The 25,209-nt window shown below is 48.7% G+C and overlaps 1 protein-coding gene across 2 annotated transcripts in view; it reads right to left on the reverse strand.

Moving 5' to 3' along the window:
• afap1 (actin filament associated protein 1) overlaps positions 1-25,209 on the reverse strand; it is a 75,409-nt gene that overhangs the window by 1,229 nt on the left and 48,971 nt on the right. For both annotated transcript variants that reach the window (XM_061251722.1, XM_061251721.1), the window contains exons 4-16: positions 20,659-20,767; positions 20,107-20,318; positions 19,051-19,230; positions 15,080-15,172; positions 13,827-13,899; positions 9,217-9,366; positions 8,573-8,784; positions 7,755-7,900; positions 5,433-5,550; positions 3,598-3,718; positions 2,350-2,514; positions 1,629-1,819; positions 841-1,005 (exon numbers count right to left, since the gene is read on the reverse strand). In XM_061251722.1, coding sequence (XP_061107706.1) covers positions 841-1,005; positions 1,629-1,819; positions 2,350-2,514; positions 3,598-3,718; positions 5,433-5,550; positions 7,755-7,900; positions 8,573-8,784; positions 9,217-9,366; positions 13,827-13,899; positions 15,080-15,172; positions 19,051-19,230; positions 20,107-20,318; positions 20,659-20,767 — 1,935 coding nt within the window. The remainder of the gene's footprint in view (positions 1-840; positions 1,006-1,628; positions 1,820-2,349; positions 2,515-3,597; positions 3,719-5,432; positions 5,551-7,754; positions 7,901-8,572; positions 8,785-9,216; positions 9,367-13,826; positions 13,900-15,079; positions 15,173-19,050; positions 19,231-20,106; positions 20,319-20,658; positions 20,768-25,209) is intronic.

Consider the following 25,209-nt stretch of genomic DNA (forward strand, 5'->3'; position numbering starts at 1 on the left):
CTACTACCTACTACTACTACCTAAACTACTACTGAGGTAACTACTCAGGGTTAGGGTTAGGATATACAATAATAACTTCAAACTTATTGGTATCAGACTAAAGCCAAGCCTATGGTAGATATTATATGAGGCAGTATAAATGAGCCAGAGAGGTGGCACCACTATTGTTGTCAATTAAGCCTGAATGTCATGCTCAAAAAGTAGCCTAATCAGTCCCACCAGCCAAATTACCAAGCATAGATATTCAGGGTTAGGTTCTCTAGACTCTGACTCTAGTGCTCTTTACTGAATGATCTATCAAGCAATTCAATATTTTGTAATTCAAATAAAATGTTTTCAATTTTTCCTGCATCAGCTGACATTTGTGATCATCTACTTTTTCCATGAGTGAAAGTAGTTTGGATGCAGACTGCATCTGTGCTGTAATGTAAGACAGGGTGGTATCGGTCAATATGGCAGATAAATATTGGTTTTCTACCCAGTAATTCCTGTCTTAAATATGTGCAGAATACATTGAAAATACCACTGCATAAAGAAGTATGTACCAACAGCAAAATGTATTGTTAAAACTGTTTGTTTAGACAGTGTGGACATTTTAGACAGTGTGGTCTAAATTTTTATGGGCGGGCGTGACCTTGACATAAGTGTGCGTTGTGGCTGTGGCCTTGACGTAGGTATGTGTTGTGGCTGTGGCCCGAGCTCAAGGTGCCGCGTGGGCGTGGCCTTAGCTCAGATAATTTTCCGTTACGTGGAGCCAAAGTGGGCATTAATGTAGGTGTGACCACTCTGGTGCGTCCCCGCGTGTGATTGGACGAGGGGGGGGTCACTCAGTCCGCCCACCTTGGCCTTCCGGAGCACGTGGCCGCGGACGGGCGGGACTTTCTGGCCGGTCTGCCTCCGCAGCAGGGAGGCGCTGTTGACGGGCAGCGAGCAGGTCTCCGTGTCGCTGGTGTCACAGCTGGAGGCCGGGGAGTTCTCCATCGTGCGCCGCATCAACACGGGGGACTGAGGCGGGACACACAGCACCGTACGTCACCCCATTACCCCGAGAGCGCTTCACATTAGCCTTTGTGACGCCTTGCCTAATGTGGCTTTTTATTAGCCTTCCTCACCTAGGATTAGGGTATTTAAGCCTTCATTACTTTATTTTCTAATATAATTTTACATTAGCCATCATTGGCTCATTACCTAACATTAGCCTATACATATTACCCCAGTACCTCAGTATAAATTTGACAGTAACCTAATTTGCCTAATTACTGAAGAGTACTTTAATCCGTCTGCCGTGCCTCATTACGTAACATTAGCCTATTATCTAATTATCAAAGATTGCTTAAAATGAACCATTATTCATGTCATTTCATTACTGAATATAATGCTTACCTTAAATTACCCTATTTTGCCTCAATCCCAATCTTAAAACTGCCATGCAGTAGACAACATGAGAACAGACTGTGTTAAATTACACTTAATAGTGCAACAGAACCAAGGCGTTGGCCCCCGGGGTGCTGAACTGTGGCTGCCCACTGCCCATGAGTAACTACAATGGGTCAAATGCAGAGGACAAATTACCCCACGGGGTTCAATAAAGTATATATACCTCTCACCCGTTCCCTGTCTGTGCTCACCTGGGGGCTGGATGTCCCGGATTTGGGTTCGATAGTCAGGCCCAGCGTGACGCCCCCGTTCTGGGCCTTCTTCAGGTTCTCCTTCACCTCGGTCAGCTCCAGCTCCAGGCTCACCCTCTCGCCCTCCTTCAGCTTGCACTCGTCCTCCACTTTCTTCAGCCGGTCCCCCAGAGACGCCTGGGACCTCTTTCCTGGAGAGGGGGAGGGGGGGGGGGGAGGAAAGGAAGTTGTTAAAATGGTCTACTGATACCCCCCCCTCTTGAGGTTTCACTCAAAAATGTTACTTCCTCTATCTTGTGTGGTTAAAGGTTACAGAGTGGTAAAAGGTTACAGAGGTAGTATTTGTACAGTATTTTTAGCACATGCAGTACTGTACCCTCATTTTGAAAACATGTTGCAATTTCCATCGAAATGAATGAAGAATTTTTTCAAAAGAGAACAAAAGCTGTTATGACAGCTTAGTGTTGGGCCATCAATTTAGGACTTCCTGTTTGTATCTAAGTGATTTGGGAATGGACCAGCCAGTCAACCAATGAGGACTCAGCTTAGATGGGTGAAAATTCAGTGTCTGACCTTCCTGCTCGGATTTTCAGCTTAAAAATTTTTTTAGCAAAATGGGCAAATTCTGTATATCTAGCATATCTAGCATATCTAGCAGTAGTATTGGCCTGCCGAAGACAAGGCCTTCATTCAGTGTGTGAGGTCCCCTAGCCCCCCTCACCTGTGCTAGCCTCCAGCGCTGTGCGCAGGTCTATCCTCTCCTTCTTCAGCTGCGTCAGGCGCTGACGGATGTCCTGCTTCCTCTTCATCAGCTCGTCCACCTTGGCCTGGAGCCTCTTGGCGTCGGCCTCCACCCGGTTCTTTCCGTACTTGTACTGCTCCGCACCTGCAGGGGGCGGTGGAGAGGGGTGGAGAAGGGGTGGAGACGGGTGGAGAAGGGGTAGGAAATGGCCGATTAGGGCGGAGAGAGGTGGAACAGGGAGGGAGACCTCAGACACGCGTTCATACAAGATCCGACACACTTGTTTTCATCCGCACGCGATATCCGACACGCATTCGCCCGAGATCGGACGCACGTATTGACAGAAGCCGGGAGAGGGAGCGAGCTCAAACCGCCCCTAAATCACCAGTGACAATCGTGCTGAAACTGCGGTTTTAATTTCTGGAGACTTGTCCTGGTTTTGGACCAAGGCCATGGCCAGAAAATATATTTTCTGGGTTTTCCACAGACGTGTGTTACCCTTGAGCCAGCACTAAATAACCCACTTGGTCACATATGTGATTAACTTGAGAATCGAGGGTAACCAGGCTGTATGAATAATATCTTTTGTGTTTTATGACATTATAATATTTCAATACCGAGCGTGTGGATCGTTCAACGGAGATGCAGACCAGATGGTTTTTAACATGTCATCAATCTCGTCATTTCCAAAGTCCCACATTTTCCAAATGTTTTTTGCGGCCACTTTCTTCCTCGAAAGTCACTTTTGGTGGATTAACACTGGGTGAGCGGATCGAGACATGCTGTCTGCATTTTTTCTGAATACCCTCAATGCCCTCTCTTGCTTAAGATTGTTAATTAACTAAACGGTAGTCACTAACCCATGCTCTGTCAATCCTTAACGGAACAAAACAGTTGAGGGAAAGTTGTCTGTATAACTTATCTTAATGGTCAGTGTGGTAGTTGACAAGCTGTCAATCGAATCTGCAAAGCTTGCAATTGTGGTCACTCTTGGGCCTCTCCTCTAGACAATTACTGCAGTTTAATCCCTGATCTTTGCACTTGTCTACATTGTAGACATCTCTGTAGTATCTCTGTATAAGAGCACCTGCTCAATGCCAGTAAAGTACATATCATACATATCTGTATTTTTGCCATTTTAAATTACAATCACATAGCAATAGTTGTGTACATTCTATTACGCCTTTTAGAAGTATTCGTGGAAAATATTAATTATTGAGTTCTTACTGGAATTGTTCCGTTTGATTGGCAGGGTCCCATTGGTTCCGTTGGACTTTTTCTGCTGGTTCTTGTCAGCCTTCTGCTTAGAAGCTGTCCCATTGGTTGCTGGTGCTTTCTTTCCTTTCAGCTGATTGGTGGACGGAGAAAGTGCGTAAAGCATTACTACAAAATAAAGATATTATTTTCATGGATGTTCTATGGTTCTGCCTTCAGCACAGATTCCAACTTTCAATTTGAAGAAAAACCTCATACTAGACCTCTCATCCAAATCTCATCAGTGGACTTTTCCAAACAAAGTCTTGGTTTGTGGCCACAAAATCAAAACATCAGATTTTGACTTCAGCATATTTAAGCACATCGACTTTAATCTGGGCCCACAAATACTAAATGAACATTTACAGTGTACTGTCACACACAAACACAGACATGCCCAGATACAAACTGATGCAAATGCACACACACCCAGAAGCAGAATACATCATACAGGCCATGGCAGAAACCCTTAGTGTGGGATAGTCACTGAAACATACGTATGCGTAATATTATACTGCACTGTATGTGTTTCATGAAACTTCATGACACTTACTGTTGTCATGACATACACAAATATATGATAGTATATGACATACCACTTTCTTGACATAGTCAACCGTTCTTATGACGGTTTATGACACATAATGATGTCAAGAAGAATTATGAAGCGCTTATGACACTGTCATGAGGGCATTATAAGCGAAGCGTATTACAGAGTTTCCCGATTATTAATTTCAGGTGCCATAGAATCTTCAGGAGTAGAACAGATGATATGTGCATGTAAATGTGTGTATGTGGTTTATATTGATATGTACAAGAATGTACAGTTTGTGGTTTAGGAGCAGATATTGATATGTACATGAATAAATGCAGCTTTGGCACCGCCCACAGTACACTCAGCAGGCAGACGTGCTGTCAATCACACGCTGTCAATCACATGCCAGTCGCAGGCAGTCAGGGGAAGCAGAGCAGCGTCTGTTACCTGAGCCGCCCCGCCCCGGGCAGGGGAAGCAGTGTTAGTAACAGCTGAGGAAGAGGAGGAGGAAGAGAGGGCTTTGGAGGAAGCGGGGGTTTTGTAGTGGCCAGCGGCGGTGGGGCTGGCTTTTGGGGGGTAGCGGGCAGCCAGCGTTGGGGACGGTATGTTCTCGTACAGCTCAGTGTTCTCGTACAGATCCTCCTCCCTCCAACGGCGCCCCCTGGAGGAAGGGGAGGAGTACGCAACCTTCGGTGGAGGAGGGGGGGAGAGCATGCGAGCAGGAGCAGAGGATTGGAGGAAGGAGGTGAGGGAAAAAAAGAGGAAGAGGGTAGAGGAAGAAAAGAAGAGGTTAGAGGAGAAAGAAGAGTGAGGAACGGGAGAGAAATAGAGGGAAGGAGAGGGAATGGAGGGAAGAGGAGAGAAGAGGTAGAGTGGAGAAGTGAGGAAATGGAGAATAGAAAAAAGGAGAGGAGAGATAGTGAGCAGAGAGGAGAGGAGAGGGGAGATAAAACCAGGGTGAAACGCTGAGGAGAAAACAGGCGAATGTCTCAGCCGAAGCGTGTTATTACAGCGGGAGCATGAATTAGCAAAGGAAAGGCCTCTGATTAATGTGAGACAGTTATTTCTAAAAGCTGAAGACGCATTAGAGAGAGAGTGAGACGCTGACACAAGCCACCACAGGAAGCGCAACATCCAGCTGTGTGAGGAGACCGGGGAACGGTGGCAAAATACAGATGAGCTTTTTACACACACACACACACACACACACACACACACACACACACATATACACACACACACACACGCGCACACACACGCAGCGTGACCCTACCGATCCATTGATACAGGGCACGTCGTCGTAGTGCAGTGCCATTCCGCTGGGGCAGGCGTAGCCGTTGACGGGGTTGTCCAGGTAAGGGTTTGGAGACACTGCACGCTTGCTCGTGAAACTAAAGCCAAAGAGACACACAGAGAGGACAGGGTTTCACACCGGAGATAAGCAGCAATGTGAACGTCAATGAGAGAGTGAGGAAACTCACGAGTGAATGTGATTGAATGAGGGTGAGAGTGTGTGAACAAGTGAGTGAGTGAGTGAGTGAGAAATCTCAGGAGTAAATCAGTGATTGAATGAGTGTGTGAGTGAGTATGAGTGTGTGAATGAGTAAATGAATAAATGAATAAATGAATGAGAGAATGTGTGGCTCTTCTCTCACAGAAAGTGAAGTGGCACGCATTTAAAACTGCTGTTTTCCAGTTTTCTGGTGGTAAAAGCCTCCCTGTCCCCTGTGCATGAGAGAGATACTGTGCAAAGAACACAGACACTGCTCCCGCCCCTCCTCTAGGGAAACAGACAGTGTCAGAGAGACTGCAGGGCAGGGAGTTCACCATCTGCCACACAATTAGACACACAAGCAGGCTGTCAGCGCCGTGTTGGTCTGAGAAAATGCACTGGAAACTAAGAAAAATCGTATAGAAATATTTATTTAACCCTATATTGAAAAATAAATCTTCTAAAATGCTCTGCACAAATCTGTTGTGTTGCTCAAGGCATACATGCTTACCCCATATCCCCTCAGTAATCGTACAGCCTGTGCAGTAACATAACATAAAGATTAGCCGAAAAAGAGAATCATTGTTTGATAGAAAAATGGAGATGGACCGGCGTCTGTTTGAGGCTGAACGATCCTCAGCACTGGCCTTTCCACGCGCCCACAGTAGGCCTTTGCCTGAGGCAGCAGCTAATCGCTGGCTGACACCCTGAGACACACTGTTCTTACAGCGCGTGCGAGTCTCCATCTGCTGCCGTTCTGCTACCGGTCAGCGGGCCTGCCTTCACTGATCTGAGGCCTCTCCCGCAGGCATTAAAGCGGGCACCCCCGGGGGCCCTGTCCGGGAGGCGCGGCCCGTGTTCGGGTCCTTCATGTGGGCTCCGACACGGCGCTCCTCCCTCACGCCCGCCGGCCCTCCACCCCATGCACCGCAGTCACATGTTTCCTGTTATCTCCCCGTGCGAAACAGGAGTGTGTGTGTATGTGGGTGTGTGCATGTGTGCGTGCGTGCCTGCGTGTGTGTGTGTGTACACGTATCTGTGTGTGTGTGTGTGTGTGTACACGTATCTGTGTGTGTGTGTGTGCGTGTGTGTGTGTGTGTGTGTGTGTGTGCGCATCTGTGTATGCGTGTGTGTGTGTGTGTGTGTGTACATGTATCTGTGTGTGTGTGTACACATATCTGTGTGAGTGTGTGAGTGTGTGTGTGTGTGTGTGTGCGTGTGTGTGTGTGCGCGCATCTGTGTATGTGTGTGTGTGTGTGTTTGTGTGTGTGTGCGTGTGTACACATATCTGTGTGAGTGTGTGTATGTGTGTGTATGTGTGTGTGTGTGTGTGTGTGTGTGTGTGCGTGCTCCACAGACATCCACCGCACAGGGCAGCTCCCCAAACTCCCATGCAGGGTTATTTATATGGGCCATGGGCTGCCGTGGGCCAGGGCTCACAGCGTTAACAAAGGCAACCTCAACGACCGGCTCACATATGGGAGCATCTCCTCAATGGAAACCAGGCCGCAGTCAAACGCAGCCTCCAGAGCCGCTGTGAGGAAGCGCACACGAGCGCACACATCACACACTGCGGCGCTAACCCGGGGCGCGACCAGAGCGAGCCGTATGTGAGAGAGAAGTGACGCAGACCGCCGTCGATTCCAAATCTCTCATCAGAGGTAAACACCGATCCCGTCAACAGCGCGGCATGGGACCGGTGCGGTATCTACGGAGAGGGCTTCTGGCTCGGCCCGGCTAACCGCGCACGCCACAAAACACGAGCCTCCTTACTCACAGATGTTTCCAAGCCCCTCATCATTTGTCAGATGTTCCTATGGATCTATTTATGTAACACACCTTATATGTTTTTCTTGTCTGCGGAGTGTTAAGCTATGCACCACACATCTGGCTTGCGGACTCATTGAAGTATATATATACTGTTCATTAAACATATGTAATAATATTTTTACGATCCTCCGTTTAGGGGGATCGTAAAAGAGGAAAACGTTTCAAAGCTGTTCAGCTGAAGCGCGTTACCGTTGCTTAGCGCCGCCCCCCGCTCCGCCCACCCGCCCCCCCCCTCCCTCCCACCCGGTCAGGCTGGCCAATAAGGGGGCTCACCAGAAGGACTGCTTGGCCAGTTGGATGACGTTGGCGGTGGTTTCCACGTCGATGTAGTCGTAGTGCAGGGCGGCGGGGTCCGTCGTGGAGCCCGTCTCCGCCAGCAGAACTCCCAGCCACCGACCCATACTCTCTGAGGAGCTGGCCTGGGGAGGGGGGAGAGAGAGAGAGGGGGAATAAGAGAGAGGGAACGAGCAGAGAGGTGGAGAGCACAAGAGCAATGGACAACAGGAATGGCAGACAGACAGCGGGAAAGATGGGGGGAAAGGGAAAGACCAGGGTAAAGAGGAAGAGAGGGACAGAGAGTGAAAGGATTGAGAGAGAGGGGGAATAAGAGAGGGAGAGAGAAAGGGAATTGATAGAACAAAGGCAGAGGAAGGGTAGACAGACAGTGGGAAAGATGGAGGGAAAGGGTGAAGAGAGAGAGAAATAAAGCCAAGAAAGTATGATAGAGATACAGTCAATGTAAAAAAATAAATACAAATAAACAAAAGACACAGACAAAGACAAAGCCTGATTTAGCGCCACGGAAACTATGCTGTGTGTGTGCAGTGATGCAGGCGGTAGTCTCAGCTGTCATGACAATCCACAAAACTATCTGCGATGACATACGAAACACAACGCCAGACTCTATGCGGTCAGACGGGGGGTTGGGGGTTGGCACGCGGCAGCAGAGGAGGAAAGCAAGTCAAAAGCAGCCGGTTAAACGATGGCACAAACCCCCCCCCCCATCTGTCACACCGACGGGGAAACAACCGGTTCTCGTGTAAGCGTGCGGGCGTGGCCAGGTTTGAGGGCGAGGTGTTGGCGGACGGTACCTCCAGCACGGCCACCTCCTGGCCGTTGCGCAGCAGACGGAAGGCGAAGGGGTGCTTGGAGTCCAGGCCGGGGATGACCTCGCAGCCGCGCAGGGGCAGGCTGGCCATGTGGGTCTTCAGGTCGTCCCGGTCCTTGTGCAGCAGCAGCTGGTTGTCCTTCAGCCGGCACCAGCGCTCACGCCAGCGGTTGTTGGACAGCACGTTGAGGTAACCTGTCAATCACAGGGATGCGGGGCCAATCAGCACCGAGTCGATGACACCTGCAGTAGCCAATCTGCAAACCTTGATCATGAATACCATGTTATGCTAGAGCTGACACCACCAAACCCGGCCCTCAAATCCAAATCCATTCCTGGTTTAATTTTTTCCCAGGTAGCTAACTGAACAGTAAGTGCTACTGATTGGCCAGACTGTCTCCACCCCTGACTCCCAGGTACAGGGAGGTTGGAGAACCAGCAGTTCTCAGACCTTGAAGTCCCTGTGCTAGTGTAAGTATATGAGCCATTACAGTCAGGCACCTTGCCACAGGCTGTCCTACAAAAGCAGTAGCCGCGTCCCAAAAGCTGTGACCTTCCCCAAAAGTCTGTATCCTGCCTGGGCGACATAACTGTCCCCGAAACCCCACCCCCCTGACTGTCTCCTACCACAGGTGGGGACGTCTTCTTCCGCGGAGGACGTCTGCTCGTCGGTGGACGTTTTCTTCTTCCCCAGGCCAATGATCTTGGTGATCTTCTTCCCGGTTACTTTACCCACGGTGCCCTTCTGCTCTGACTTGGAGCCTTTCTTCCCTTTAGCTGAGGAAGAGGATGAAGAGTGTGAGAGACACAGAGCCACAGAGGTATGGACAGACTTTAGCACTGACTGGTTTGGCACTGATCTTGGACTATAACAGCTTGCAAAGATTAGTCTCCTGCAATGTGGTTCTACAGAGTTTCTGTCAGTGCTGCAGGTCAATGGATGAGTTGGTTTGAACTCTCGCCTCCAACTGAAGCCCCACAGGGACAGAGACAGTGTGTATTCCTGTAAGAATACTGCTCGGTTCAGAAGCCAGGTCTTAAATGATGTCTCTTATATTTCTGGGAAAGCTGCTCCTCAGTCCAACCCCCTGCTGGGGTTGTGTGGTCTGTGGGGAGAGCGGTCTCTCTATCTGTCTCCCTGCCAGAGAAACAGGGGGCTGGCAAGCTGAAGATCATGAACCAGTGACCCACAACCAAACAATTTGCAGTGATAGCATTTTTCATTGTAGAGCTTGAAGCATTGCAGAGCTGGAACCAGTCTGATTCACAATGCTCAATTTCTACAGTAGAGTTGGAACCAAGGGCGTCACGGATGGTGCAGTGGGTAGCACTGCCGCCTCACAGCAAGGAGGTCCTGGGTTCGAATCCCCGTCGGCCGGGGCCTCTCTGTGCGGAGTTTGCATGTACTCCCCGTGTCTGCGTGGGTTTCCTCCGGGTACTCCGGTTTCCTCCCACAGTCCAAAGACATGCAGGATAGGCTGATTGGAGAGTCTAAATTGCCCGTGGGTATGAGTGTGTGAGTGAATGGTGTGTGTGCCCTGCGATGGACTGGCGACCTGTCCAGGGTGTATTCCTGCCTTTCGCCCCAATGTATGCTGGGATAGGCTCCAGCCCCTCTGCGACCCTGTTCAGGATAAGCGGGTTGAGATAATGGATGGATGGAGTTGGAACTCCATGTTCCCTGTTCAGGATAAGCGGGTTGAGATAATGGATGGATGGAGTTGGAACTAGTCTGGATCACAATTTCTACTGCAAAGCTGGAAACAAAGCGGACGGATGGACTACAGCTCTACTCTGTTCTTCTCCCATTCCTCATTCCTTTACCTCGCCGTGCCTGACATCACGCCGAAAGCTCACGCCGAGCCGAGTGCCAGGACCCCAGTGTTTACTCCTCCCTGCCATGCTTATCTGCTGAGCTACGAGCGCGCCGCGGAAAAGTAGGTCAGCACCAGTAACCCTATCGGGTAAAGATAACAGGATAAGTGCCCGGGACCTCCACGGAGCCAGGGCTGGTTCCAGTGCCACTGTGGAAAAGTGGCAGTCCGGAGGGGAACTTATGTGGGCCAGCCCTTCCCCCGCCATTCCTGCCAACGACCGCAGCATTGCGCCAACTGCCTTTCCGACCGCACTATCTGCTGCCTGACTCTATAGTTTACAGTTTGATTTTATACAAAACTGACGGTCACGATGGGGAAAGGGCTTGTGAAAGATGGGAATCTTTTTGGCCGAAAAAGGTCTGGTTCCACGTCCTACACACACATACACCCGCACACGCGCACAGACACAGACACACACACACACACACACACACACACACACAATGGTCAGGAGGAGGAGCACAGATTTCTGTTTTTTTTTTCTCAATGAGACAGTGCCTGAGTTGGCTGTTGTTTTTCCAGATGAATAAAGGTTTTGCTAATTAGAACTTGCATGGTTCTGTAGTTATATAAATGAAAAGCCCCCCCATCCCTCCTCCCCAGCCCCTGCAGCTTGAGAGCCCCCCCCCCTGTAGTTCTGCACAGAGAGTGTGGGAGACACACAGAGGTTTTTTTTTTGGGGGGGGGGGGGGGGGGGGGGGGGTTAAAATTCCCGCTGAGTGATGTCATCTGCTCGACACTGCTTGCCTCGCTCAAATGGAGCAGACGTGCTTCGGCAGACAAGACCTTCTCCACTGTCCCGTCCCCCCCCATAATAGACGACCTCCTCACCAAATCAACATTCAGATCATGTTACCTGATGGCAATCGAACTCATGGCGGCCCACGCTAGGGTTTCAATTATCGGGTCCGTGACCCCCCCCCCCCCGAGGTCCATCCCTCGCTCGGTTTGAATACGCTGCGCCGTCGAAAGGCGCAAAGGAAGAAACCAGACACGCAGATGTCCAAGCGCTTTCCCAGCTCTATTTCATCTTATTTTACTTCTTTTTTTTTTTTGGAGGGAAATGGAAAATGTGTGATCTTGCTAATTTAATTCCACCAAATCTGCGTAGTTACCAGTGAGGGAAGGAATGTGCCGGAATGATCTATGCCTCCGTTCTTCTCTCCCCATTCTGGATCAAAGAGATGGAACTGCAGCCGCACCAAATGCCATTACATTTAATGGCATTGGGCAGACGCTCTTATCCAGAGCGACGAACAGTTGATTAGACTAAGCAGGAGACAATCTTTGCCTGGAGCAGTGCAGGGTTAAGGGCCTTGCTCGAGGGCCCAACGGCTGTGCGGCTCTTATTGTGGACACACCGGGGATCGAACCACCGACCTTGCGGGTCCCAGTCAGTTACCTTAACCACTACACTACAGGCCACCCATTCCTTCAAGAATCACGCCTCAAGCACCGGCCTAAGAGGGGCACACACGCAGACTTCATTTCAAATATTATTGCCAAAAGCAGAAAGGAGGTGAGGCCAACCACGTGTGGCAAGCCTGAGCAAGAACCTTGTACGTTTGTCACTACATCAGACCTTGCGGCTGCCACAAACATGCAATTCCTCACGACTCCTCTAGAGGGAGCAAATCCCACTAAACTTTTGATGCGAACGCAGAGCTTCTCAATGAATAAGTTGTGCAATCTGATTATGACGCATTATTATTGTTATTTCAGAGAGGAAACTTAGGAAAAGTGACTTCCTGTTTATCTTAGTTGACATTCCACTGAAAAGTTAAACTGAAAAAAAAAACGTATTTGGAAGATTCCTTGAAACATTGGCCAGCATTATGGAAAAGTTTAACATTTTGACTGGTTGTCTCCTGATAATTTATTTCAGGCAAACTTTGTGCTCTATGATAAGACAGTATAAACAAAAGTTATAAATAAAAAACACACAGACCTAGCCATTTTTCAACACTGAACTGAAACCCCACACATAGCAAGATTTTAGCAGCTTTAAAATCATCTGCCAATGTACTTTTGTACAAAATAGGCACATCAAGTATGACCTTATTTCACAATGCCGTTTGACTATTGCACAGTGCTTATTGCACAAAGTCAGAAGATATTAAACAGACCGGTGGTTACAAAACATCTTATCTTATATTATTTATTATTCCTCAACAGGACTCTGTCATTTTCTGAGTAATAGTTATTACAGATAATTTCCATTTCACATTGTTGTCTTCTGTATTGTAATTTTGTTGATAGATTGATAAAGATTATCAAATATATTATAAGTGAACTTGAACACAGCTGTCAACTATATTATCTGGAGGGACGTAACAGGCCCTCATACTCTGCCTCGAGGAAAACTAGGACAGCTCCAGATTCCTCAAGACTGAGGCCAGTCGTGTCACTCAGCCAAATTCAACTCTCATCCTTGGACAAAATAGCCCGCTGAGAAAATAAATACTAAAATAATCCAGCGGGGTTTAGATAAGAGTCGTTTTTGTTTACCTTTGGCACCTTTTCACGGGTGGAGCCCCAATATCAAATAAACAGCACTCTGCAAAGCCCGTCCAAACCCCACATTACACCATTAGACCATATTCGCCTTCGCCCACTGAAATGTGCTGAGCGAGACACAGGAGAGTTTGTCATACTGCTGCCACAAGGCCTCAGATATCCCGGCACAAAGTATACCAGCATTTGCGGTTTGGTTTTCCTCTAAAGAGCAGCTGGAATTCAGTAGGAAGCCAATGTGGGTCAGTGAGTTAAAATTCCAACAATTACGGTATAATGACACTCCTGAGTGTGTGTGGAGTTCTGGTAAAAATATGCAGATATTGCCACTGACACCTCACGGTGTTGACACCACTGTTTATCTTTTAATGAGATAAACATTTCTTTGCAGTCCTACGAAAGGCCAACCCGAGAAATAACAACAAGCTAAGCAACATATTTTAGTAGCTGAAATTTTGGTCGTGGGGTGCCTCAAGGTCTGTCGTTTTTTTTGTTTACTCTGTAAAATCAGGATCGAATTTGGATCCATGAAACCAGATAAGGTGAGTAAACTGCTTTAATTTAGCAGTGAAGTGCTGAGTAACAATGAAAACCAGCACCGTCTGGTGGCTCATTGAGACCAGGGTCAGAGAACACCATTCTACATGTGTATTTGAAATCTGTCTTCGCCAGGTTTGTGGGGAAAAATGGCACCAGATAAGAGTGGTGTTTAGTGCCCAGACAATAGTTCTGTGTTTTCACATAACCCCAGTAGGGTTCCATACTCTCTGCGGTGCCAAGAGTTCTCAGTTCCACGCCAGAACACATGTAAAAGTTGTGTGTGCTAGGCCCCGCCCAAGAGCTCACCTTGTTCTTTGCCGTCAGCCACACCGGTCTCTGGGATCTCTCCATCCGAGCTCGGCCTATCAAAGGACAGCTTCTGCAGAAGAGAGCAATGTGGTTATACTCAGCTGGCAGGCATTTCAAAAGCTTCCTCCGCCCTTACATCGGTAACACACACACACACACACACTCACACGTGCACACACACACACACACACACACACACACACTCACACACACACACACACACACACATTCACACACTCACACACACTCACACACACATGCACAAACACACACTCACACACACACACACTCACATACACACGTGCACACACACACTCACACATACACACACACACACTCTCACGCACACACACTCACACGCACACACAGACACACACAGACACACACATGTACACACACACAGACACACACATGTACACGCACACACACACACACACACAGACACGTGCACACACGTTGTACATAAAGCGTACACACAAGGACACAGCACACAGATGGCATTCCTAAACAGGATGCATGGTAACATCTGTAAAATGTTAGGTGTAAATAATTCCCCTGAAGAAGCTTCTGTACGCTTTGCCAGCTTAAGAACAGATCAAGGCAGAGGTTTGCATTGGTGTCGTTAGGAAACTTCACGTCTGTTTTCTTTTTCGTTCACTCTTTTCACAAATACACAGAGCAGGCAGTGATCTAATAATCCCAACAGTATATCTGATTTCTGCTTTGTGTGCCTAAAAAAGCCCTGTGGATTTCAAAGCAAATGGACTTTTAAACCACACCTGGTTTCTGCTTCCCCTCCTCTCTGCCCCGTGCAATGCATGATAAAGTGGAATTTAGCCACAGACAATTGCTGTTTTTACTGTAAGTGCCGTTCCTGCTGCCTGCTTCCAATTTTAACTCAAATAAGAAAAGGTCTGCTCTAGGTATTTGAGTATTATACTCTACAGTAGTGAGACTCTTACTGTAGGAGTCAGAGGTATTTGAGTATTATACTCTACAGTAGTGAGACTCTTACTGTAGGAGTCAGAGGTATTTGAGTATTATACTCTACAGTAGTGAGAGTCTTACTGTAGGAGTCAGAGGTATTTGCGTATTATACTCTACAGTACTGAGAGCCTTACTGTAGGAGTCAGAGGTATTTGAGTAATACGCTCTACAGGAGTGAAGGTTCTGCTGTATGTGAGTATTAAAGTGCACAGTAGTGAGGGTCCTTTGGCAGGTCTGTGGTAAGTTCTGGGCTGTCTCTTTACCTTTTCCAGTTCAGTTTTGTGGACTGGTGAACTTGAGCCCGTCCTTTCAGTGTCAATCACACCGTTGCTGTAGCTACACACTTCCTTCATCACCTGCGGATGAAAAAAAAAGAGCAGAGAAAAAGAGAATGTTAAAATCGGTTCATGTGGTCCATCACATCAGTACCGGGCGGGGTAATTTATCTCAGTCCCAAACGCAGGACCAAGGGCCTCCACAGACATCCATGAAGGAAGCAACCTGCCATGCACACAGGGTGAGGTTACCCCCTTCCACTACACAGGAGAGCCCGCGCACCTCACAGGTCCATAACCAGAGAAGGAAAGTCCACGGGTCAGCCATGTGGTTCTTCCACCCATTAACTCAACCACCTGACTTCACTAATTAGTTTTACTTCCTGGCTGAAGAATTGTGCCACTTAGAAAATCCACGTAATTGGAACAAAATACTGGGGAGGACTTTCACTTTCTGAACCTGGATTTTCCACCTCTGACCATCATAACAAACACTGACCGAAGCCCACCCAAGGCCTGGCGCCCAGCCCACTCCGTTTCAGAGTCCTGCCATCGCCAGCCAGTGGAAGGTTTCTCACATGCACCCAGAAAAGACATTAAGCTGCCCCACGCTCATATGGTATACAATACAACACCCGCCAAACTAATGACACATCGGAGTGGGCCTGAAAGACTTTGCAGAATGAGTGACGTATTTCAGCTCCATTACAGGGTCTGAAATATATCACGCTGAGTGACTGAGACGTCCCACATGCATCATGAAAACCTGAAATATATTACACTGTGTGAGTCAGACGTCCCAGGTGCATTGTGGAACCTAAAATATCTAAATGAATGAGATGTCTATCCAAGAAACATCATTTGACCTCGTATATACATCATGTGGAATGAAGTCGCAAGCAAATAATGACTCCCCCGCCCACCAGTGCCTCCCAACCCTGCACAGCAGAACCAAAAGAAGACGGCAGCGTCCCTCTTAGCCCTTTCACTGACCACAGTCTGTTTGGCTCACACTCAATATAATATTACTGGCTGGAAAATTACAGACTGGGACCCTTTGGCTCAGCTGACAACAGCTCGGGTTTGGAGATACGCTGACAAAAAAATGCCTCGCTGGAGTAAGAGAGAAAGGAACTCTGCGAGTTTATTTTTCTGCGAATTCATAATCACTCGTTCCTCTGTTCAACAAAAGGTTTCATTCTTTCTCTGAACCGGAGGTCGTGCTGCAGCGGGCGTGCTCTCGCTCTCTCCAACGCCGGACAATGAAAATGCTAAATGTGAAATTTGGAGCGCGGTCAGGCCAGTCTCCGAGGACATCGTGCAGGGTTGTGAGCGCTTACGGCTTTCAGCGTTCCTTCAAATAAAGGTGAGGGAGAAGAACGTTTACAGAGCGACGCAGAACAAACAAACGCTGGGGCACACACGACCCCGCAGGCTCCGTTACGGGAACATGTTTACTGGAGGAGAGCCTCGTTGTTATGCCACCGCTCGGCCGCGCCGACCGTAATCTGGTCACGTGGGGCGAATTCCACTCCAGATCGGAAAAGGGATGGAAGTGCTCTTTTGGCCACAATCTGAGGAACCCATGACCCCCCGGTGACCTCAGTCCTGCTAATCCCACACACATACAACAGCCAGTCTTTCACTTAGTGTGTAGACTACTGAGGCAAGTACACCACCACCGACACAGGCAACACAGGGATAAATAATGAACACAGGCAATGCGATATCAACCACCAGCAGAGGCAATGTCGTGCCAACTCCTGCCACAGACAATGCAGTGACCCAGGCAATTGCATTGCTAACAATTTCACTCAAAGTCAGAGGCAACTGCCGAAACGGGCAACGCAGTTCCGACTTCCAGCTCCGAGCACAGGCAAAGCAGGGGGTGGCAAGCGTAAACAAAGTAATTTTAGAGCCGAGAACCCAAGACAGACCACACAGTGTTACTGAATCAAGCACAGCGCAGTTTCATTGTAGCATAGTGTCATAGCAGCACAGGCAAGAAGCACAGACCAGGTCTCTCACAGTGGGTTGGCGTCTTCAGAAGGTGCAGGGCCACACAGTTCCCATGGCGGCAGACCCAGAGACAGAGCGGAAGAAGGAGGAAGAAGAGGAGGAAGAGGATGAAAAACCACCATGCCTCCCTCTAACCAGGTGAGAGAGAGAGAGAGAGACAGAGAGATAGATAGAAGAAAATGAGAATGAGAGAGAGAGAGAGAGACGTGAAACAGCTGCAATAGGAATAGGAAGATGAAAATACAGAGTGAATAAAAAAGAGTTTCCATATTCTGCATCCCACTAATGCAAGGGGTAGCGATATACTGGAGTGGCACTGGTAGGCACATTGGTATTGTGGTAGTCGCAGTCTTAGCCCTGGGACATTCACCCTAGTACTCTCTCCACGAGCCTCTGTGCAGCTAGTAATCCACTAACGTCCACTTCTGGAACACAGTTGAAAACAGCTACGGCCGTGTCTGTTAAAAATAACACCAACATCCAAACTCTAGAATCTTCCGGCCCAACGGTGCACTCAGACGGACTGAGGCTTAACTGGCTCTGAGGTACTGGGGAATACGCCCTCGTGGTATGCTCCATAAGCCATATAGAAACATGTGCAACAAACGCAGCGTTGATCTGCGGCAGAAGATCACAGAAGAGTGATAATTGGGCGAGCAGCTGAAGTGATGAAATTGAGCTGAAAACAGAAAAGCGTTTATCTCGTGCAATCATTTATTGCCACAATATGTTTCCAATATAAAGGCACCTGACCAAATACTAAATATGCATGGATTTTCCTTTCAGCAAACAACTGGCTATTGTTATACTCCCTCTCTCTCTCTCCCCCTCTCTCTCTCTCTCTCTCTCTCTCTCTCGGTTTGTATATTTGACTTGTTCACTCCGTGCACTAGCAGGGCACCCCAGCCACTAGCAGGCCACGGCACCCTTCCACAAACTGTATCAATAAATGATCTGTAATTGCCGTACGGGAGAAGGAGCAAAATCAGAAAACAGGGCTGTGAGTCTCGCAGAGGGCCCCGGAGCGCCTTCTTCTCCCTCCACAAGCGGGGTCTTTATGAAAGCAAACAGAGCGGCTGGTGTTTCCATCGGCCCCTCTCCGGGACGTGAACCGCTGAGAGGGTCTGTTTTAACGAGGCTCCCTCAGCCGCCGCACCGCGGGCGGAATGCGCCGTGGAGGCGAAGTCTCGCTGAAAGCCGGGGCGGTGCGGAGAGCGCTGGGGCTCTCTGGCACTAGCGGCACCGCTTTAAGCAACAACAACAAAAAGAAAGGGGCAGGGAGCCGACCTTAAAATAGTACACAATGGGTTCTTAAGATAAACAGAGGTCGCCACGGAAATTTCTGGAAGCGGGAGTGAAGAGAGGGCTTCGTCTTTGAATTCTAACCTACACAATGGCCCTTTCATATTTCGGTTGTAATAAAATAACACAGAGGTCCCACTATTTCATAAACAGAGAGGTTAAAAAAAACAGAAACTGAGGGGAGGGGGCTCTGTTTGATGTGTGCGGGACAGGCTGCCGCACGGATCTGTCGAAGTTTTAAAAATGAGATCTGAGGACGGCAGCACTTCGGCACAAACCAAGCACCCTGCCAGGCCCTGAGGTTTGGACACCTGTTCCAAATAACCAGAGAGGGGCTCGGAGGAGTCCTCCAAACTACTGGGATGAGATTCCAAAAAACGTGGCTATTTCTGAACATGAAGCTTCTGCCCAGTAGACCTTGAACAATGGCAACATCAACAAACATTCCACCATAAATGTTCACTTTTTCCTCCACAATACTCAAAATACTCGATGACACCGCTCCGCCAGACACATCTAATAACGTTTCCGTGACATTCCGGGAACGATGTCCCAACGTTGCAGGAGCTCTGTTAGCAACGTTGAGCTTACGGCCATTTCGTCGCGCTCATTGGCCGCCGCGGGTCAGGTGACCTCACCTTCAGCCACTGCTCGGCCTGCTCCTTGCTCTGCACGGCCAGCACCAGGGCGTCGGCCCCCTGGTGGACGATCTTCAGCTCGTGCTTCTTCTTCTTGCCGTCCTTGGGCACGTGCGTGATGCTGCAGCCCGACAGCACCAGCTCCATCTGCGGCGTGTGGTCCTTCGACGTCTTGTAGCACTGTCAATCGACACCAGGCCGTTACTCACTGAGGTCACCCCGGAGAGAGAGGGGAAGAGAGGGGGAAGAGAGAGAGGGGGAGAGAGAGAGAGAGAGAGGGGAGAGAGGGGGAAGAGAGAGAGATAGAGAGAGAGAGAGAGGGGAGAGAGAGGGAGAGAGGGGGAGAGAGAGAGGGAGGGGGAGAGAGCAGGAGAGAGAGAGAGAGAGGGAGGGGGAAGAGAGAGAGAGAGAGAGGGGAGAGAGCAGGAGAGAGAGAGAGAGAGGGAGGGGGAAGAGAGAGAGAGAGAGGGGGAGAGAGGGGGAAGAGAGAGAGGGAGAGAGAGAGAGAGAGGGGAGAGAGCAGGAGAGAGAGAGAGAGGGGGAGAGAGGGGGAAGAGAGAGATATGGATAGAGTGGGGGGAGAGAGTTTGAGAGAGAGAGAGACTGTGTTTGAGGGAGAGAGGGAAGAGAGATATGGATAGAGTGGGGGGAGACTGCGTTTGAGAGAGAGATGTGTGCCTATGTCTGTATGAGTCAATAATACATGTGTGTAGTATGTGTGTATACATGTGTGCATACAGTATGTACGTAAACAGTATGTGTGCATACCGTATGTGTGTATGAATGTGCGTACAATTATGTGTGTATATCAGCGTGTGTACACTGTGGGCATGTATGTGTGTGTACAGTATGTGTGTATTAATATGCGTACAGTCATGTGTGTATATGGGTGTGTGTGTGTGTGTGTGTATATGGGTGTGTGTGTATGTGAGTGTGTGTGTGTGTGTGTGTACAGGATGAGGGCGTGTGTGTGTGTGTATGTCTACAGGATGAGGGCGTGTGAGTGTGTGTGTGTGTGTGTGTGTGTGTATGTGTGTGTGTGTGTGTGTGACGCACCAGGAGTTTGTTGTCCTTGATGACACACAGCAGCTTGGTCCACTGTCCGAAGCGCTTCTTGCGCAGGAGGAAGGCGCAGATCCGTGCGTCCTTCACCAGGTCCATGGAGGCCTCCTCGGAGGGCCACTGGTGCCGCATCTTCTGCCCCTTCCCATCCTCCTCTTCCTCGTCGTACGACTCGTACGAGCTGCTCATGTTGTCCGAGTCGTAGTCTGGAAGAGACAAAAGAAGATCGATCACACTCCCATGGGCCTATTTTACTGATAAAAACATTTAAATCACGAGTTCATGGAGTGTGCATTTTGAATACCCAAAGATCGTTCTACCAGTTTGTGAGTGAGAAGTTTCACCGGAGTTCATCAGTGGGAACATTATCAAAATCAAGCCAACAAATAGCCCAAATCAAATTCAACCCCCTCCCCCCCTTACATTTTTGCGAGCTGCACAGCACGTAGCCTAACGACTTTAGACTTGGCAGAAACCCAGACCAGCATGATTAGAATTTCTACCGTGTTTTCATACGCTCAGACTCTGCCGTGGTGGGACACTCACGTGATGTGATGTATTCTGGGGCCTTTCCGGGGCTCAGAGGAACCGCCTCCTCATAGTATCCCTCTGGGAGGGAGGAGCTCGGCAGGGGAGGCGGCCCGTTGTCCGGGGGCTGGAGAAGAGAGGGGGGGGAGATGGGAGGAGACATCAACAACAACGTTTGGGTCAGCTCCATGAAGAAATTTTCATTCAAGCTCATCAGTAAAACTGCTTTCCGTAACATTACATCCGTATCCAGGAAGTAGAGAGGCGCTCACATGCCAGGAAGTAGGTTTGATTGGTGTAGCTTGATTGCTATCCAATGGAAGGGCTAATTCAATCTCAATTTCTGTTACAAACTTCAAAAAACTATGTGTGATTTCAAGCACAACAACTGTGTCCTACAAGGACTCAAACCTGCAACCTTCTGGTGAAGAGAAGAGAAAAAGAAAGAGCACAGCTCAGAAAATTATGCGGCTGCACTTGTGTGGTATCAGAGCGATCAGAAACGTGAGAAGTTAATGAGTTACAAGGGAATACTTAAGCGGGTGAACGTACAGGAAGTGCTTCTGAGAAATAATTACCCTGGTGGCCTTTCAAACACAAGAAACAGTGCAGACCTCAAATCAGGGTGCAATCTCTCCTGCTATCTGCAAGGCTATCAGAGGAAGTCATTTTGATTTGGTAAATCAGACCCCACCCTATCAGCTTTGAAGTGACTCAACACAACGGAAAACCACATATAGCCAATTAGCCCACAAGGCTTTAAGCCAATCAGTGACAGACTTCCCCTTGGGGCTAGAGAAAGAAAGAGAGGGAGGCAAGATAGAAATCAGCGTTCTCCCTCACTCTCTCCTTTTCGGTTGTTGTCCTTTCCACTCTGGTTTTGTGCTGCTCTAACAAACTGGATAGACTAAGTGATGTGACTCATTTAGCCAGCACTGCTTTCTTTTAGCTCTTAAAAATAATATAATTGCCACAATAAAAATCAAATCTCATAATCTCCTGCACATGGAAGTAAACGTTTTTTATTTGACGTATTTGCACATTTCCCAGAAAACGTTTTTGAACGAAACTAAAGTGGGTCACTACCCCACCCTTCCCACTGCACAACCAGGCACCGGGTTGGTGCAGAATAGATCTCGGGGGCACAGTAAACACACAGTGAGATTCTCCTCATATGTTCAGTATTTCTGAGGTCCAACTTCAATCTGCTAATGAGCTGCAATATGTCAGAGTTAAACAGCTCAGGGGTTTAACCAGCTCTGACAAAATAGAACCCTCCACATACAGTATATACACATGTAAGGCATGCACCCATATGCGTGCACACACACGCACACACACATACACACATGCACACACATTCACACACACACACACACACACACACACACACACACACACACACAATCACAGAGCAAACTGCAACCAATTACAGTGGTGACAAACTCCCAGATTTCCACCCTGGAAAAAAAGTGAATTTCTTTAATCTTTATTACGTTTTCTTTACAGCCGTTGCAATTTTCAGATCTTTTTTTCCGATCCTTGCGGTCAGGAGGAAAACCCGGGCATGGTCCAACAGGCTTGTTAAACAGACCATTGCCCGAGACGGACATACCACCATGGAGATGTGTCCCGTCCCTAAGGCAACAGAAACGTCTGGGATCCTTAAAAACCGAAGATCCCAAGTCCGTTCCTGATGGGTACTACGCTGTGTTCTCTGTACATTCGACGCTAAGTTTCAATTTTTCCCCGTGACTAGTGCTAAAAATGAAATGACAGTCCTCGCAGCTTCTTAACACTGCAGAACTGTAGCTCTGACTGCGGGGATCCATGGCACAAAGTAAGCATTTCCGCACCGAGCCAACAGGCCCGTTCTAAACCCACTCACACTAGACAAAGGCATTTGCGATGTGGGGCAATCCGTTAAGCGTTTTCTTTAGGGAAAGCCAGCCACGCGACTCGGAGCACAGACTTTTTAAGCATTTATTTTTAAGCCCACAAGGACACCGGACCCACACATCTAATGGAGCGGGGGGGGTTTTTGGGAGGGGGGTGTTGGACCGGTGCCGCTCAGCACAGCCCGGCCCGTCCCAGGTGGGCCCCACCTTGTTAAACCCCCGATGAAAGAGAACTCTCCGCGTTTTTGGCAACCGGATCTTAATTACACCGCCTCTCGGAGCGGGGCTCCCAGCTCCTGCCAAACTTTCCACCGAAGCAGTGTCATTAAACACCCGGCCCTGCCGCCCCATAACTCAAGACATGGCCGCAGCCCCAGACCCTTATCGCATTTCCCCTGAGAGAAGTGCTTTTGTGAACTCATTACTGGCAAGGCGACGGAGAGGAGGAAGAGAAAAGAAAGGGAGAGAAGAGGGAGGGCAGAGGGAGAGCGGGGGACATCGACAGCTGAAGAATAAGCCCGGTTCCTTCTTTAAACACGGTAACTCCCTTCCCATTACGCACGCTGCTAACCATATTTCACTTATTGACACTTATGGTGTTGGTGTTGGAGCCAAACGACCGTTCGATATCAGCAGGACGTGTTCATTTCCCGTGATAATGGCCTAATTGTAATAACATTAATAACCGCTGGGAACCGTGATTGTTTTTGTCTGTGTTCCGACTCACCGCTGACATTATGAATAATGTCCAAAAAATGTGTTTATGAAACTATTGGACTGGTTGTACTGGACATCCCTGCTGAAGAAAAAAAACAGCTCAAGCTAGGTTTTGAAACAGCTGGTAGCTGGCTGACCAGTTCAGACCAGCTCCATACTCCATACTCGACATGGTTCGACCAGCTCAAGCAATGCTTCGAAACAGCCGGTAACTGGTCATTTCATTCTTGTCATGGCTGGATTTTACACCAGTAAAAGTAAGATCGAGACACACACAAGCGCAGACACACACCAAACAAAACGCACACTAAAGTCAGGCACAAAGACAACTTTTCACCCGTTAGCGATATCAAAGAGGCGGCTGATGAGTGGGGAACAGAAGAGCATTCCCCCATCTTTAGCATGCTGGTTATCTCTGCTGTGAAGGAGGCCTGACCTCAGGCCAGAAACACAACTGCGGCTCACTTCCCAGCATGCTCTGCTCCACATCACACAAACACCTGCATCATGGGAATGTTCATGCCGTCAGGCAGGGGAGGAGGAGGACGAGGACTCGGAGCCGAAAGATTCACCGCCCCTCCCAGTCCCTAGTCACACTGACGGATTGCTCTGTAAACTAAACCAGATCTCACTCCATCTGCCTGTCTGTAGCTGCAGCAAAGCCACAGACTACTTCAGTCATGACTCTTTGCACACAGGTAAAACAAATTACTCTACACACAGGTTAATGACTATTTACACACCGGTAACGCTAATGACTCTTTAGTCACAGGTAAAACGAATGATTTTACACACAGGTAAAACGAATGACTCTTTGCACACAGGTAACGCTAACAACTCCTTAGACACAAGCAATGCTAATGACTGTTTACACAGAGGTAACGCAAATGACTCCTTAGACACAAGTAATGCCGATGACAGGTAAAACTATGAATCTTTCGACAGTAAAACGAATGAACGACTCCTAATTCTACCACCTCCCATGATCCATTTCACACTTTCCAATTTCCTCACTGCATCAATATAGCCAGTCCAAGTTACCCTCGCACGCCATAATACATACACAGGCCCTTCTACAAAAACACACACATTCCATGTGCTATTTAAATATAATGTGTATTATGCTGCCGGCATGTGCGGTTTCCTGTTTCCTGAGGCTTTATGATGTGTGATCAGCTGATGGATGAAAGAGCCGAGCCGCACGGCAGCACTACAGAGCCACAATGGCTGCCGCAGCGGGAGCCTCCAGTCACTGCTAAACTGGCCCTAGCTGCGGAGAGGATGAGTTACGAAACGCAGTCCCTGTAGGTTTGAGGCTTGAGGGGTCAGCGCCAGGGGTCACAGTGAAGCGCATATGTACCACGTCATCATTCAAAGGCACAGAGGAAGAAACGGTTTCTTGAATGGTTCTTCAGACAGGTCGTCGATGGTTCTTTAAGCGACTACCAAGAACCAAAGAACCAATGTTTTCTGCAAACGGTTTTCTGGATTTTAGATGCATGAAAGGAAGGTTCTTTATACCCTGTGAAGGTTCCTTGAAACAGACATGAGGTAAACTACACTTAGAGATAAACTAAGGCCTATTCTAGTAGTGGAGACAGGTACAGGCAGTAGGCAATATCTCCTGGAAGGGTCAGGGCAGTGTATAGTGATTCTATCAGACCTTACAGGTGCCAGATATCCTTCAGGACAAAGAAGCCAAGACCCAGTGTGCTTTCTCTTAACGGGTCGGGCGTGTATCCTGAGGTAGCCCCTAAACACGCCCGCCAAACACGGGCCGCTCTGCCGGGGGGCGTTGGGGAAGAGGCGCTTCTCGTTTTTCCGTTTTCCCGTTTTCCCGACCGCCTTCGTTTCGCCACGTACCCCTCGGCCGGCCCGGGACCACCCGATACGTCCCTCGGCCCGTTAGCACATCTCCCGTGACCGCTTTGCAATTGTAATTTACCACCCCGCC

The sequence above is a fragment of the Conger conger genome, chromosome 8 (genome assembly GCF_963514075.1).
Source record: "Conger conger chromosome 8, fConCon1.1, whole genome shotgun sequence".
Lineage (NCBI taxonomy): Eukaryota > Metazoa > Chordata > Actinopteri > Anguilliformes > Congridae > Conger > Conger conger.